Genomic DNA, 15,279 nt, shown 5'->3' with positions numbered 1-15,279 from the left:
TTCTCCTGATCAAACTACGTAAGCTCGGTATTGACGGAAAACTTTTAGAATGGTTTGCTAGCTATCTAACTAATAAGAGTTTTACTTGTAAAAATCAATTTGTTAATTTCAAATCAATTTATAGCTACCAGTGGTGTACCACAGGGGTCTCATTTAGGCCCAATATTATTTTTACTGTTTATTAATGATATTGTAAATATATTTGATGAAGATATTAATGCATTACTTTTCGCAGATGATTTAAAAATATTTAAAATAATCAAAAGCGCTGAAGATTGTATCTGTCTACAAAATAATTTGAACAGGTTAATTAATTGGTGTTCTCTTAACAAACTTCATCTGAACATAAATAAGTGTTATTCAATAATATTTTACAGAATAAATCAACCAATTATTCATTCATATAAACTCAATAACTCAATCCTTACCTCTGTCGAAGAAATTAATGACCTGGGGATAACTTTCGACTCTAAATTAAACTTTATATCGCATATAAATAATATTAATAATAAAGGAATGAAAATGCTAGGCTTCATTCTTCGAAATTCCAGAGGTTTCAAGAATATTTCAACATTAAAAATTTTGTATACATCCCTGGTTCGTAGTCAAGTCGAATATAACTCCTCGATCTGGTCACCCCACTACAAATTACATTCAGATTCAATCGAAAAAATTCAACATAAATTCCTAAGACACATTAATTTTAAACTCGGTATTCCCATTGAAAATATAAACTATAATTACTTGATGAAATATCTAAATTTATTAAAACTCTCAGATCGAAGAATTATATCCGACTTAATATTTATGTTCAAAATTGTAAATGGTAGTATAGACAGTCCTGATTTAATTAACCTCATTGAATTTCATATACCCACGAGAGCTACTCGTTCTAAAATTTTGTTTAAATGCAACAATATCAGGACTGAGTATTCCAAACACTCGCTTGTACCTAGGTTGCACGAAGTTAGTAATAGATACGCAGATGTGGCAGATCTATTTAACTGCACGCAAGGTAGGTACAAGAGGGCTATGCTATCAAATCTTTTCAATCAATATTAATTTAATCTAATTCTACCTTATTTGCACTATAGAAACTTATGTACTTGTATCTCTTGTTTACTTACTTACTTACTCTCTAATGTCATTTCACAATCAAATGCCACATATATTTGTAATTCTTTTTTTAAAATATTTCTACGATTTTAACTGTGACATGTTATCATTGTTTATGGTATATTTATACCGTTGATATTAAATAAATAAATTAAATAAATAAATAAAGACTTTTTTTGTTTCTTATCGAAGTTTTCCCTTACACTTTTTTTCTTGATTACGTTAACAAATTTAATGTGAATACCGCACTAAAGTTCCAACTGCTCTCTGCTAACTGGAGCTAGTGAGACTTTGGCATTTCCAATTCAGATATAGTGTGAGGCTCAAGGGTTTGAGGAGAGAAAGGAGATAAGGAAGAGAAAGGAAGGAATATGTATATATATATATATATATCTTATCTTCAAGACCCTTCTTCGTCACTTCTTCCTTTCCTCAAAGACCCTCCTCCTGCGAGCATCCCCAAATATGAGCTAGTAGAAAACAAAATGGAAAACGAAAACAACGTAAGCCCATAATTGTTGTAATTTGTAATATTTTTGATGGGTCTGATTCTTTCGCCGCACCCTCTGCGAACATGACTCGTTTGATAATTATTATGCAGTGTACTAACTCCGATGCTTTGGTTATTTTTTAAAAACTTAAACAAATAATCTGATACGGAGACACCATTCCCGTGGACGCATGAAGTAATATAGGAGTGAAAATAAGTGTATGAACTTTGTGCCTTCTTGGGTCAGGTTCCAAGAGATCTTTTGATTTTTGGCTTTATTACAATTTTCGTGGTCTTCGTATTCAAACCAACTATGAAATCACCATACTACTTCGGGCCGTCGAAGTTAACTAGAACACCCATACTCAAGTGGACAATTTCATTGGAAACTGTGCAAACAGATAAAAATAATAAATTAGTTTTTATTTCCATAACTTTTTTATTTTATAAAAGGTTAACACGGGTATTTAGCTTAAAGGTAAAAATAATTAAAACATCACTACAACTAATAATTATGGTACCTATGGCATGTATCTAGTTTAGTGGTTTTACCCATAAAATGTAATAACCAAACACACTTAATAAAGAAAAAAATATAGAAGTCTCTTTGGTCATATCATTCAAAATAAAACAAAATATTTTAATGTTATGGTTATTATGATGTGTGTTGCTATTTCTTTATTTAGCGTGGATAAGATTTGGCGCAAGACCCGTCATTTATTAATATTAAATATGCTTCTTCAGAACAATCTCGACAACAACACATTTTTTCATTACAAACCGGAATCCTGGTGTTATTTAATATTTTCCCTGAGTTTCCACATCGATTCCACGGATCAAACACTTTGCCTCCAGATTTGTTTTCTTTCTCAATGTTACTTCTAGGTTTAGATATTTCCGCTTTAACGCAAGATGCTTTCTCACCTTTAGACAAATTGAATTTGGAAAGCCACAGCTTCCTAATTTTTTTATCCCCCAAAACAAAAATGTAACTAAGAATTAAGCCTTGAAGTGAAAAGTTTATGCAAAACAGATAGGCCATGAATAAGTTATTTGAAAATAACCCAAAAATCCATATTAGTCCGAATTGATAGAAAAGGAAAGTGAACCTTCTGACGTCCTGAACGAAATTTTTCTCTCTTGAAATAATCGCATGTACGTCGCGCGAGTTGCGATAAATAGAATAAAGAATGCTAAACAAAAACACAGTATTCAAAATAATAAATATGAAGATAGGTAAAACGACTGCTAGCCAAAACCCGTATCCGCTCGGATAGCAAAAATTATTACTCAAATTGTTTGAATAGCTGTCAGAATCAAAACCCAGAAGAGAAATCATCGGTATCAAGGGAAACAGCCACCCAAAAGCTAGAGCAAGAAACAGTTTTGAATTTTCAGAATATTTCATGGATTTAAATACGTTAGCTATCGTTGCATAGTAAAAAAAAGCCATCACAAACATCCAAGAAAAGGTTGAAAGAACCGAGTAATGTAAAATAATTCCGGAGACAATGCATGTGTTTGTGCATGAGTTTTCGTCATTTAAGTCATGTGTGGAAACATACAAGAAGTTCAGCAGCAAGATTCCTATTGAGACAACTAAACTCATCCTAAGCTTGTGAACCAAGCCATTTTTGCAAGTTTGCAATAGAATTCCTGTGAGTACAACAAAAAACAAACTGATGATGGAGAAAATGCTGCCATAAAATGAAATATATGTCAACACTCGATAGTGAAAATTACTAACTTCATGTTTAATGTTATCTTGGTTGTGGGCACCATGAATGGTTATAAGCTGAGCGAAATGCGTGAGATGATAACATCTGCAAGTTTCCCAGCCTTCGAGGTCGGTCTCTCCCAGAAACTCGCAGCCTTCAATAGACCACTGGCCTGTAGGTCCCAAGCCAAAATCCCAGAAAACGCACTCCCTGTTTTCACGTTTGTTTCCTGTCTTACACACATTAGTCTTAAAATTTAAATCTACGTATTCATTTTTACCTAGCTTAGAAATATTTCCTATTTGTATGCTGATGATTTTCCCGTTTACTTTTTTCAGATCGTCGCCAACTTGTTGTTTCGTATTTGAAAATGCTTTGTCGTTCTGATAAACTATAAATGAGAGATGCGCACTTCCAGCCGGTTGGTTGTTTAGAATTGATGACACATTAAGTTAGACTAGTTGTACTAACAGGAAGGTCCATCATAGCATTCATAGTCTGCATCACATATTGAATCTGCTCAGCTGGATCCTGTGGAAAAAAACTACCCATTATTACCATTTTGTCACTTTTGTATAACTTCGTAATGTTGACTGAACACGAAAACTGTTGTTGTTGACATCTCCAATGTTTTACACATGTTTGGTAATACGATTATGTCTGACAATTTAAACAATAGATCAGGAAAAATTAAAATAAGATCATAAAACATAGCCAAAAAGAGTTCAAAATAAAATGGAAAGGTCACTGAAAACTATTAAAAACCCAATTTTTTTTACGCGCGTCCTGTAATTTCGAGGACCGGAGTAAAACCGACTCATGACCGTCACAAAAAACCGTGATCATTTCGCTATAGGAGCCTAGCTAATATTATATACCTAGTTTAGGTCACTCTCCAAACTCAGTTTCGCGGTTTAGAGGCAGAGCGCCCGGCTGTCGTCGTGAAAAACCGAGGTTCGATCCCCGCTTTAACTAATTTTTTTTGTGATTTTTTTAATACGAGGAAAAGTGACAAAATGCTCTCGTGCTGCGACTTTTAGATATTTTGACTATATGATATTTTTGTCGAAATATAGCTAACAAGTCGAGCCGGTAGAGTTGCTCGGTATTATGATTAATTATTTTTATTTTGAATCGTTAAAATTACTAATCAAGGCGGATAACGCGACTAATTACCCTCGCAGACGTTCGTGACAAGTTTTTTTAGTAAAAAACACAGCCGTAAGTGAGTTTTTCAAAATTTAGAAATGTTTTTCAAATTCAGACTCCATACGGGTATGAGATTGTTAAAACACGCTATTGCGCTTCTTGCGAGCACTGCGAGTCATTCAAGTCTTGGACTTTTTTGCGGCCCGTATACGCAATACTTGCCAGCCGCAAGACGCTGAGCAGGGTGTCCCTCTAACCGAAAGTTATAAAAATATGGGATTTGAACCCGGGTCCTGCATAACGAGTGTCGAACGCTCTGCCTCTAGACCACGAGGAGAGGTATCTGGCGCGACGAGAACCGCGTATAACGTGTACTCCTCAATTGACTTTTAACGTGTAAATTTTCGTTTTCAAACACGTCGAATGAATAATATCACATAACGTCTCGTTAACGCTTTATATAGGGTCGAATAGAAGATATATCGGCAGTGTGAAGTCATATCTGTCGTTTTTTAAAATATTTCCGTATATTTGTCCGTATATTAATTAATAATGGGTGTGTTTTTTACTAAAAAAACTTGTCACGCACGTCTGCGAGAATAATTAGTCGCGTTATCGGCCTTGATTAGTAATTTTAATGATTCAAAATAAAAATAATTAATCAAAATACCGAGCGACTCTACCGGCTCGATTTGTAAGCTATATTTCGACAAAAATATCATATAGGTACCGACCGTTAATTCTAGCCAATTACTCGAGTGAACACCTGCCGGTCTAGAGTCTCACTAAATGGATTTAGACATTTCGGGAGACTATCGTTTAAAATTAACAAATTTATGTAATTTTTTGAAAAAATATTTTAAAAAATGTAGACATTTTCTTTTACGTATGCCTGATGAAGTCGCAGCACGAGAGCATTTTATCACTTTTCCTCGTATTAAAAAAATCACAAAAAGAAAAAAAAAAATAGTTAAAGCGGGGATCGAACCTCGGTTCTTCACGACGACAATCGAGCGCTCTGCCTCTAGACCGCGAAGCTGAGTTTGGAGAGTGACTTAAACTAGGTATATAATATTAGCTAGGCTCCTATAGCGAAATGATCCCCGTTTTTAATGCGGTCATGAGTCGGTTTTACTCCGGTCCTCGGAAATGCATAACGCGCGTAAAGAAGTTTCACTTCAAAAAGAGATATCAAAAACAAAACATACAGATAAATATTTGATCCAAAAAACAAAAGAAACAAAAATAAAACAGAAAACAAATAGAGTAAATAAAAAATTAAAAAAAAACAAACATTCACAATCTATTGCTTATTTGCTTTTTAAAATAAGCGAGATATTTGCATATATATCTATGTAGTTACACTCAATATAATTGTACAGACGACACATTCTAGACAATGGATTGAAGTATGCAATATTGTTCTTAAATAATTCTAGATGGAATATATTCTGATTCCTTAGATTACGTCTATTAGGAACTTTAATAAGAATATTGCTCACACAATGAGTTGCTGCAAGCTTGTCATGAATAATTTTGTGTAGACATATTAAGTCAGCAAATCGTCTTCTTTTATCCAGAAAAAATAGAATATAAATCTTCTTTTATCCAAGTTAAAGTATTTGAGTCGTTCCTCATAAGACTGCAGTACGGAACTTAGTCCAAGTTTAAATTTATTTATTATTTATTAACGCCCTATCGGGCTTTTACATAGTAAGTTGACAGTATATGTATATAAGTGTAACATGTACATGGATAAAATAGCTAAATATAATTTACTCATAAGGTAATTAGAAAATAATTTGGTAAAGTAAATCAAAGTATGAAGGCTAGACCTTTTTTTTAAAGCTAATAAATATTACAAGTTAATAACTAGCAAATAGGTCTAAAATTAGTTGCCTTTTGAAACTCTCAAAGTTATTAATACCAAATATGTCGATAAGTTTACAATATTTGTTTGCAAGGTGATGAATTCTTGGAATTGGTGAGTACAAAGAGTAGTTAGTATTGAGGTTATTGTTACATTTAAAAGTGTCTATGCTTCGAGTTGGTCTGGCAGGTACATTTATATAAATTAATTCCAATAATTCAGGGCTGTCAATGAGAGATTTGATAATTTTGAATAAAAATAATATATCAGTTAGAACTCTTCTATCTGATAGTTTGAGAAGTCTGGTTTCGGTACGTAAGTTATTATAATTTATAAATTCGATGGGAATATTCATTTTAAAATTGATGTACCGAAGAAATTTATTTTGTACCTTTTCTAAGGCTTGATAATGGACTTTTTAGAACGGTGACCATACTGTTGAATTATATTCTATTTTACTTCGTGCTAATGAGCAATATAAATGTTTTAAAGTTAACACATTTTTAAACTTTTCCCCCATTCTCAAAATAAAACCGAGCATTCTCATTGCATCGCTAATAGCTTCATCGATGTGTAAGTTAGACTGTAGACTTTTGTGGAATAAGATACCGAGATCTAAAATCTGTGAAACTCGAAGAAGATTAGCGCCATTAATGAAATAAGAAAAATGAAGAGGATTTTTACCTTTGTAAAAACTAATAATCTGGCATTTACTAATATTTAGTTTTTACAAAGGTAAAAATTGATAACAATCTTAGAAATTTTTTTGTACAGATTCAATTGTTTTTGAATATTTCAAGTAGTGCGGGTTCCAGATAATACTACCATATTCCAATTTGCTTCTGACCAACGAGTGGTACAAGGTTATAATGGATTGGGTATTTTTGAATGGTTTAGATATTCTATGTATAAAACCAATCATTTTCAAGGATTTACTCGTGATATCACTGATATGTACATCAAACTTAAATTTTGAATCAAGTGTGATTCCTAGATCTCTAATAGTGGTGACTGCATGTAATTGAACATTATTAATGAAATATGCACGAATATTTCGTCTTCTGTTACGAGTGAAGGTTAAAATATAACATTTATCAATATTTAGAAACATATCATTTTGAGTACACCAGCTATGTTGTGTGTAAAGATCTTCTTGAAGCACAACTTGATCAGAATCAGTGGAAATTTCACGGTAAATCATGGGGCCAAGGTCATTAATAAAGATTTAAAAAAGCAGAGGGCCAAGATTCGACCCCTGAGGTACACCTGAAGTTACAATTATGGGAGGTGACTCATACACATTTATAAGTACTAGCTGTGTTCTGTTTTCCAAGTAAGATTTAAGCCATCTTAATAGATCACGGTGGATACCCATGATCAAGCTTCTGTAAAATCTGTATAAATGGCATCTACTTGAGTTCTTTCGTTAAAAGCATTGCAAACGTAGTCACAAAAGTCAAGAAGATTAGAATTAATAGATCTGTTTGGAACAAATCCATGTTGATTAATGCATAATTGTGGTTTTAAGTGTGTGAATATGAAATTATACATTATAGATTCGAAGACTTTTGCAAAACATGATAAAATACTGATTGGTCGATAATTTTTCACAAAAGACTGATCACCAGATTTATGTATTGGAACAATATTTGCATTTTTCCATAAATCGGGGAAAGTTCCTGTAGATAATGATTCGTAATATAGTGAAAAGTGGCTTAATCAACGAGCTAGAGCAACATCTTACAAACAAGGTAGGTATTTTGTCTGTTCCTGGGTCTTTATGTATATCAATTCTTTCTAAACAGGATTTGATAGATCTCATGCTTACATTAAGTTTACTAAGACTAAATTGGTTGAATAGAGGAGCATTTAGTCCGAAAGTATTTGATGTGGGATACGACTGAGTATAAACTGATCCTATAATACTTGATAATACTTGCAAAACATGCAATACTCGCAAGCCGCGCAATACTGATAGTTGAATCAATGTACTGAGATACTTCTATATACGAGATATGATACGAACTGCTAACGTTGAATGTTTTTTAGTGGTTTTATGTACACTAGTTCACGTTAAAAACCCAGTGGGACACAAGCGGCCCACGGGCCGCGGGTTTGCCACCCTTGGCCTAGAACATCCTTGAAGGTCGAAAGCAAAAAACATTTGAAAAAAAGATACAAAATTGTTTGTTCTTTCGGAAATATATTAAAAGTATTCGTGTCCAATGTCATCACACTACGTCTTTTAATTTATTGATAGTTTTCAGCAACATACTTTTCTCAACTTAAATGTTTTTACTTTTTGAACTGTTTCGTTAATTTGTGCTATCGTAAGCACATGGATACACATCCAGTAGTAGTTTGTTTTCACTATATTTTTTATTGAATTTTGCGTCTGTATAACGGTCACGTACCAAAATCGACATATAAGCCATAATTACAAACACACATATATGTATATATATATAATACAAAAAAATTACATTTTCTCCTAGTTTTGTAGCAAGGTCTTTGGTAGGCAGATCATCTCTCGATAAAAAGGAAAAATGTGAGAGCACATTACATCTGCAGAAAGCCAATCCTCCAACATCAAGTTCCTTAAGATGCCGACATCCTTTAGTCTTCCAATATAATCCACTTGTTGTCAAATTAAACTCCCCGTGTGCACATACGTTCCCATAACCATTATTATTTCTCATTTTAATGTCAACATGTTCATTTTCACCAAAATGAGATTTGTCTCCTAGCCTTACGCTGATAATTTGATTAGTTGACTTAAATACTTCCTCACTTTTATACACCACAAAGGAAAGACGTGAATTCGGATGTGAACTCAGCATAGAAGACACATTGACCAAAATGCTGATGTTTTCTAAATCTTCAAATGTTGATTCTGAAAGAAAAACTTTAATAATTATTACATTTCAACGTGTAATTGGTATACAACTAATAATAAAATAAAATAAAGGGATCTCAAAAGTTATTACTCGAGATAAAGATACTTTTAAAAGCAAAAAAGGGTAAGATTTTGGTATGATTTAAAATCGATCAACGTGTGAATAGTCGACTGATATAAATATAAATCGCACTCTTGACGGTATCCGGCAATGTTCCCAGAAGGAGCTTCACCAAATCTATATTCAGATATTGGTTTGGGTCCGAGACACAACAACACAAAACCTCTGCACAAATAATTAAGCGTTTTTAGGACCATCAAAAACTCTTCATTAAAATAATAATATATGATAATTAAGATGTTTTATAAATACTAACCCGCGGTTAAAACATCCACTGAGGAAACGGGAGAACCAACTCCCGACGATTTGACTCTGATTCCTATGACGGGAGTGTCAGAATTATCATTGTCTACGATCACTATAGCCATATTAGGTAGTACAATTTTCATTTGGTTGTTATTTGTCTGTAGTTTCACTCTTCTGGCTAAGGTTTCCAAGCTTTGGAAGATCCTGTAGGTTATCCTAGGAGGTATAGTCATATTGTTGTCCTTTTCAAGGAGGTTGCTGATCATCCTAATGACACTCTCGAAACTCGTAGTGTTCATAATGGTATGTTTTACATCTTCTAAGTCTTCAAGGGTTTGTATCAAAAAATTTAGCCGCTCTTCCGAGGTCTGTCAGAAAGGATTTTTAAAGTATTTATTTATTAACATCTCTTTGAATCCTAATACTAATTTTCTTCCCCTTGTCGGGTTAACATCGCTTCAATAAGGCTCCTTCAAGTATCCGTACTTCTTCGAATTCATCCACGCCACGGCTATTCAGTATGTCTTCTGGGATTCCAAAGGCGTCCAAGCCACCTCATTTGCGACATTTCTAGGTAGCTTTGAGGAAAATACTTACTTGGAGAAGGTAACTCCAAGCTATGAATACAAAATCAAGTCGTAAAAAACAAAGTTTTCTTATTTAAAAATGCTCCTTTTAGTTTGAGTGAGGATTGAACCTTCTTCCCCAGGGACTGGGTATTAACTGCTGTAAACTTTTAAAATGTTTTTTAAAACTAAAAAAAAATATTAGCCGATTGCCGAGATTTATTACGTATGTTGATTTCTGTAATTTTTTATAATGTTTCCAATTTGGTGACTGAGTGAAACCAAAAATTGATAAAATGCTTTTTAATCGACAACGAGTCTACCTGTAGAGTTTCGGCTAGATCTGATGTTAAAAATAGCTGGGAGCAGATTATGTATTATCTACATATTATAATTATAATTTTTTAAATTGTTAATTCAAATACAAATGAAGGAGAAAGAAACGTGATTTGTGTAGTGAACCGTGTTATTTATAGGCTTGCCTTTCGCCTAAACTCAAGATTTGTTTTTGTGCAACGAAAATTTACAAAATACTCACTAAGTTCGCGATGTTTTGTTCACAGTAGTTTAAGTTGGAGATTTTCCAAACGGCTCCGAATCTATAGTCGCCTACACATCTGTACTCTTGGCACGGGTCTGTTCTCTTTATGACATCGTGACCTGTGCATTTCATAAAAATCAAAATCATGTTCCACTAACATATTGTCCAGATCAAACAAAGCAATTATGAAAATAATTATTAATGTATTTTATATACTGATAATATTAACAAATATCAGAGAAATATGAAACAGAAAAGACCCGGGAATTGAGCCCTCTCAGACCCTCCTTAGTCTTGCGGGGGCAATACCTGGTAACCCATGTCTTTATCGTAAGCAAAAGATCGCACTTTCGAAGAGTTCGTAATTAAAATTTTATCATAAATTACCTTTTGATCTTAAATTACAATTTGATCTTAACTTTAAAAATTACCGTAAATAGGAAAATTCGCATAGAACAATATGTCAGTGATCAATCTGGCCCTCCTCCAAAAAAGAAGTACAAAGACAGCACTCAGAGACAAACCACTATTAAGAAAAACTGGCTTCAAGAACTTGAAGACAACAATATTATTGAATAATTTCGAATAGCCCATATATTATACTGAAGAGAATAACGCCAATCGTTCTTTAATTGAAAAAATACATTAGCTAGATTTATTTACTGAATTTTTATTTAGATTTGTGTAATATAAACTCTGTAAAACCAGCATTTAAAATGATAACGACAAGTAATGAAATGCATTGTTTGCAGTTTACTCCACATTATTCCATAAAATAAATGATTACACGTAAACTATATCAAACCTTTTTACTTTAAAACACAGACACAATTATTTGCCTACGGTCGTTTTGACTGTGATCATTTTGCTTACGAACATTTTTCTCACGATCTTTTGAATACGATAATTTTATCTATAACCACTCTACATCATTGAGGTTGTCATTTGCAAAAAAATTTCATGTTATTTTTAAATTTCTGAGGTCATAAGATTTTGAATTTTTGGAAAAACTCTGAATATATAAGCAGTCAAATGGTTTATATTCACGGCCGGCCGAAAAGCTTGCGCCACACGATACATTTGAATTATGAATTATCCTGCGTGTGACGTCACGAGAAACAATTGGAAAAATGTAACAAATTTTCACTTTGAAAGCTCGTAACTTCGCCATTAGATATCGAAAAATTAATTTTACTGTCGTTATTAACGCTATAAATATAACGATCCTCGATAAGATATCGAGACTTTATTATTATCCTTATTTTTTATCGATATAATATCTCAATTTAAGAATTAAAAAACATTCCCATATTTGTGACTGCTATCTTTTGTACGATTATTAAGTTCTCCACGAATAAATTTTCAACTTAGTTAGTGACTTGGAGTTGATTTTCAATTAAACGGGATATGTTGACTTTTCTATAAGTCCAGAATTGAATTTTAATAATCATAGATTAATGCATACAAACAGCAGTTTTATTATTAGTCCTCGTACATTTGATTTTCCACCAAAATTAATTTCTTAAAAATTTCTAATAAAAAAACACTTCACTACCTTCTTATTCGTTACCTCCTTCTTTAGCCAACATTTCGGACAACAGTACAATGTCCATCATCTCCCCTGATGATGGAGATTGTAATGCTGTCCGAAACGCTGGGTAAAGAAGGAGGTAGCGTAACACGGCATAATACCCCAAATATAAATCAATTTAGTAACTGACAAACTTTCGCTAAACTTTAACGTAACTGTTGTAAAAGAAAATTAAATAAATAAATATATTATCGGTCTACTAATCGCATGTGTGACCGTAAAAGATTAAATATTTCGAACATAAATTGTGTTAATCAATTAAAAATACAAATATTTAATGAAAATATATTACCTATTTCAATTTCCGGAACGAATTGAGTATCCTCGCAAAATAACAGTTTCCTTGTGAATATGACATCCTCCTTTTCAAAGTAATTTAACAAAATGTGATCCCCTTTTGTGACGTGTAACAATATTTTGTCATCGTAGTCCAATTTCTCTGATATCGTAACATTATCTAAAATTTCACTGTTAATTATCGTAATTCTTGTGTCCAGATCTTTTGGGCATTTGTCGTTAGGACAAAGTTTTCGTTTCAAATCATCTGAACGTTGAGATTGAATATCCAGCAAATACCTTAAGAACTCAACATCTTTTATCATTATCACGGATGTGTTTTTATATAAATGTTTATTTTTCACAAATACAACCTTTTCTGAGTCGATTGAATAATAATCCCTTTTGTTTGTGCAAAGACACCAATAGTTTCCATTTTCTATTGCTGTGACACCGAACTCTTCGGTATTATTCAAAACCTTGATTTCCATTCGTATTCTTTCTATTTTGTTTAGGGATTCGTGGAAACACCAAACTTCGTCCAATATTGGTATGGGTTGGGAGATGTTAAAAATGATGAAATTGTTGCTAAAAACAAAAATAAGGAATTTCATGACAATCCTTTCGTTGTGCTAACAGTTGGTTAAAATACAATTTTGAAAAAATAACAATTCACATTAAAGTCCCTAATCGACGCAATTTTAGTGGTCATATATACTCTTAATACAGACCAACTAGAATTATTTAACCCTTAGCGCCACTATTGGGTGAGTAGGATCCCAAAACATGCACATTTTCGGAAAAGTTGTTATTATTTTTTTTTCAGTACCGCACAAAAGCTCACGTTTTATCTTATAGTAAACGCCTTGGGACCTAGATCCCCACATGTAGTAATGTAAGAAGTATTAACTATTTTTTTGATTTTTTATTATTTTGTTTTTCCATTTATTATTGTGCTTTATGTTTTCTTTTTCTTATTTCTCCTTACATTTTTTTATTTCATTTTATATATATTTGATTTATCTTTCTTGTTTAGAATGTCTACCTGTCTATTTCTAGTTCTATTTCTATCACTTACACTGATCCCAATGATAATTTTGTAATTATAATCATACGCTCTTGTTGCAGCTGCATTTCTTATGCGACTGTAAAAAACCTTTAAGTCATTACAGCCGATAGTTCCAATAAGTCGCTTTGGCTATAATAATGCGATTTGTATTAACTTTTTACGCTTGCATCTACGTTCGCCTTCAATACTTTACTATCCTATTAAAATGTTTCATAATGACTTACTCTGTGCGTGCATATTTGATCTCCACTTTGGTTCGTTCTGGAGAATTTTCGTACAGTCTGCCATCCCCTCCTTGTACGGCTGGCAGGACGCACAGCCTCGGGAACTTCTGGTCACACCTGGCAGGATTCAGCTCGTTGTTCCGCACGTCCACCGTCGCGCAGTCTCCCGGTGCACTGCCCATGGCGTTTGTGCTCCATCCCTCGAATATCTGTGATGTAAAGTTCTCTACCTTTCCCATGTTTTCATCTCCGATACGCCAGTTCACGAATGGTCCATTTTCATAAACTCTCTCGTAGTCAGTCCAAAAAATATAGTTCTCAAGTTCTTTTGACTGCTCCAATTCATAAATCGATATGTTTTTATAAAAATCGATTGGGACTCTATTGCCATGGCATCTATCATACTTCTCCGAGCTAGTTTCTGGAGGTTTAACAATGGATGGCCCAGACGTCGGGAAACCATTTAAAGCGAAGCTGATCCCAGTGAGGCCCAGCATGCTTACAACAATCTCGAATGCAAATATCAATACCATTTTGAATTGATGATTCAGGGGGGAAACCAGGTAATATATTCACTAAGGTATAAAATTAAATCTATTTTAAATAAATTTCTTATTATATAATATATTATTAAATTCTACGTCGAATTATTCAATTCCTTAGTTACACATGGCATTATTATATTGTATTAAGGCAATCTATTATATTAAAAGTGTAGCACCGTTCTGGCGGACTTAAAAAATTGTTTAACTTTCCATTTTTAACTATAAATAATCATTTTTACCATGATACAATACTCAACTAACTCTTTTTCTTCAGTTCTGAAAAAAAAAAGAATATAAATACAATTTGATTATTTTAGCATTAATAACAAGTATGAAAACGTATTATGTCAAAATTCTAACTGAACTAATTATAATTCTAATATGAGTGTAAAAGGGTTATGGATATTTTTAGAATTGGCTTGAGTGGTTAAATTATTTTCGCTTGTGTAATCTCCTTCATTGCATTTTAAGACAATTCCAGCAGAAATTTAACTTGAAATGGATTTGATTCTAGTATATACCATCGATGAATCTGAAATTACAACGAACATTCCAAAACACAAATTACACAGGCCTGCAAATTGACACTTTTTGATAGTTTTTTTCACCGTAATGGGTGAATCGTATGTATTTTGGTGCGCTGAGTCCAAATATGCCCCCAGTTTTTCTCCAGCACGTAGGGATTTTCCGCAAAATGAAAATGAAAGTTATGCAAAACCCGCAGTACATATAGTACTATAGTACTAGTAGTACTACAGTACTACAAAATAATTTTGAAATGAAAAATAAATATATATAGGTATTACTAGTGGTTTATTTACATTTTTAAATACAATTTGATAAAAATAATATGTATATACA

General features: G+C 32.9%; 2 protein-coding genes across 2 annotated transcripts; both read right to left on the bottom strand.

The window, feature by feature from the left end:
• Positions 1–2,064: 2,064 nt before the first annotated feature.
• LOC149421915 (adhesion G protein-coupled receptor G2-like) lies at positions 2,065–3,333 on the bottom strand. The gene has a single exon (XM_089634605.1). The coding sequence runs from the start codon at positions 3,213–3,215 to the stop codon at positions 2,289–2,291; it is 927 nt and encodes a 308-aa protein (XP_089490731.1). The 5' UTR covers positions 3,216–3,333; the 3' UTR covers positions 2,065–2,288.
• Positions 3,334–3,771: 438 nt separating this feature from the next.
• Positions 3,772–14,742, bottom strand: LOC149421914 (uncharacterized). Its single transcript, XM_089634335.1, has 6 exons — positions 13,874–14,742; positions 12,597–13,168; positions 10,711–10,832; positions 9,617–9,974; positions 8,827–9,236; positions 3,772–3,855 (listed from the first exon to the last, which is right to left on the bottom strand). The coding sequence occupies exons 1-6, from the start codon at positions 14,404–14,406 to the stop codon at positions 3,772–3,774; spliced, it is 2,079 nt and encodes a 692-aa protein (XP_089490461.1). The 5' UTR covers positions 14,407–14,742.
• Positions 14,743–15,279: the final 537 nt, after the last annotated feature.

Source organism: Hesperophylax consimilis, chromosome 8 (genome assembly GCF_061612785.1).
Source record: "Hesperophylax consimilis isolate HC1 chromosome 8, BYU_Hcon_1.0, whole genome shotgun sequence".
In the NCBI taxonomy this organism is placed as follows: domain Eukaryota; kingdom Metazoa; phylum Arthropoda; class Insecta; order Trichoptera; family Limnephilidae; genus Hesperophylax; species Hesperophylax consimilis.
The sequence above is the reverse complement of the archived record's forward strand: the minus strand, read 5'-3'. Positions and strand labels throughout refer to the sequence as shown.

What these genes read in the sequence shown, in the direction of transcription:
- LOC149421915 (XM_089634605.1), bottom strand. Translation starts at nt 3,215, where the DNA reads ATGAGTTTAGTTGTCTCAATAGGAATCTTGCTGCTGAACTTCTTGTAT.
- LOC149421914 (XM_089634335.1), bottom strand. Translation starts at nt 14,406, where the DNA reads ATGGTATTGATATTTGCATTCGAGATTGTTGTAAGCATGCTGGGCCTC. An exon ending in ATCAAATATGCACGCACAGA is followed by an intron (nt 13,169 to 13,873) that starts GTAAGTCATTAT and finishes TTTTGTTTTTAG; the next exon opens with CAACAATTTCATCATTTTTA. An exon ending in AACAAAACATCGCGAACTTA is followed by an intron (nt 9,975 to 10,710) that starts GTGAGTATTTTG and finishes CCTTTCTGACAG; the next exon opens with ACCTCGGAAGAGCGGCTAAA.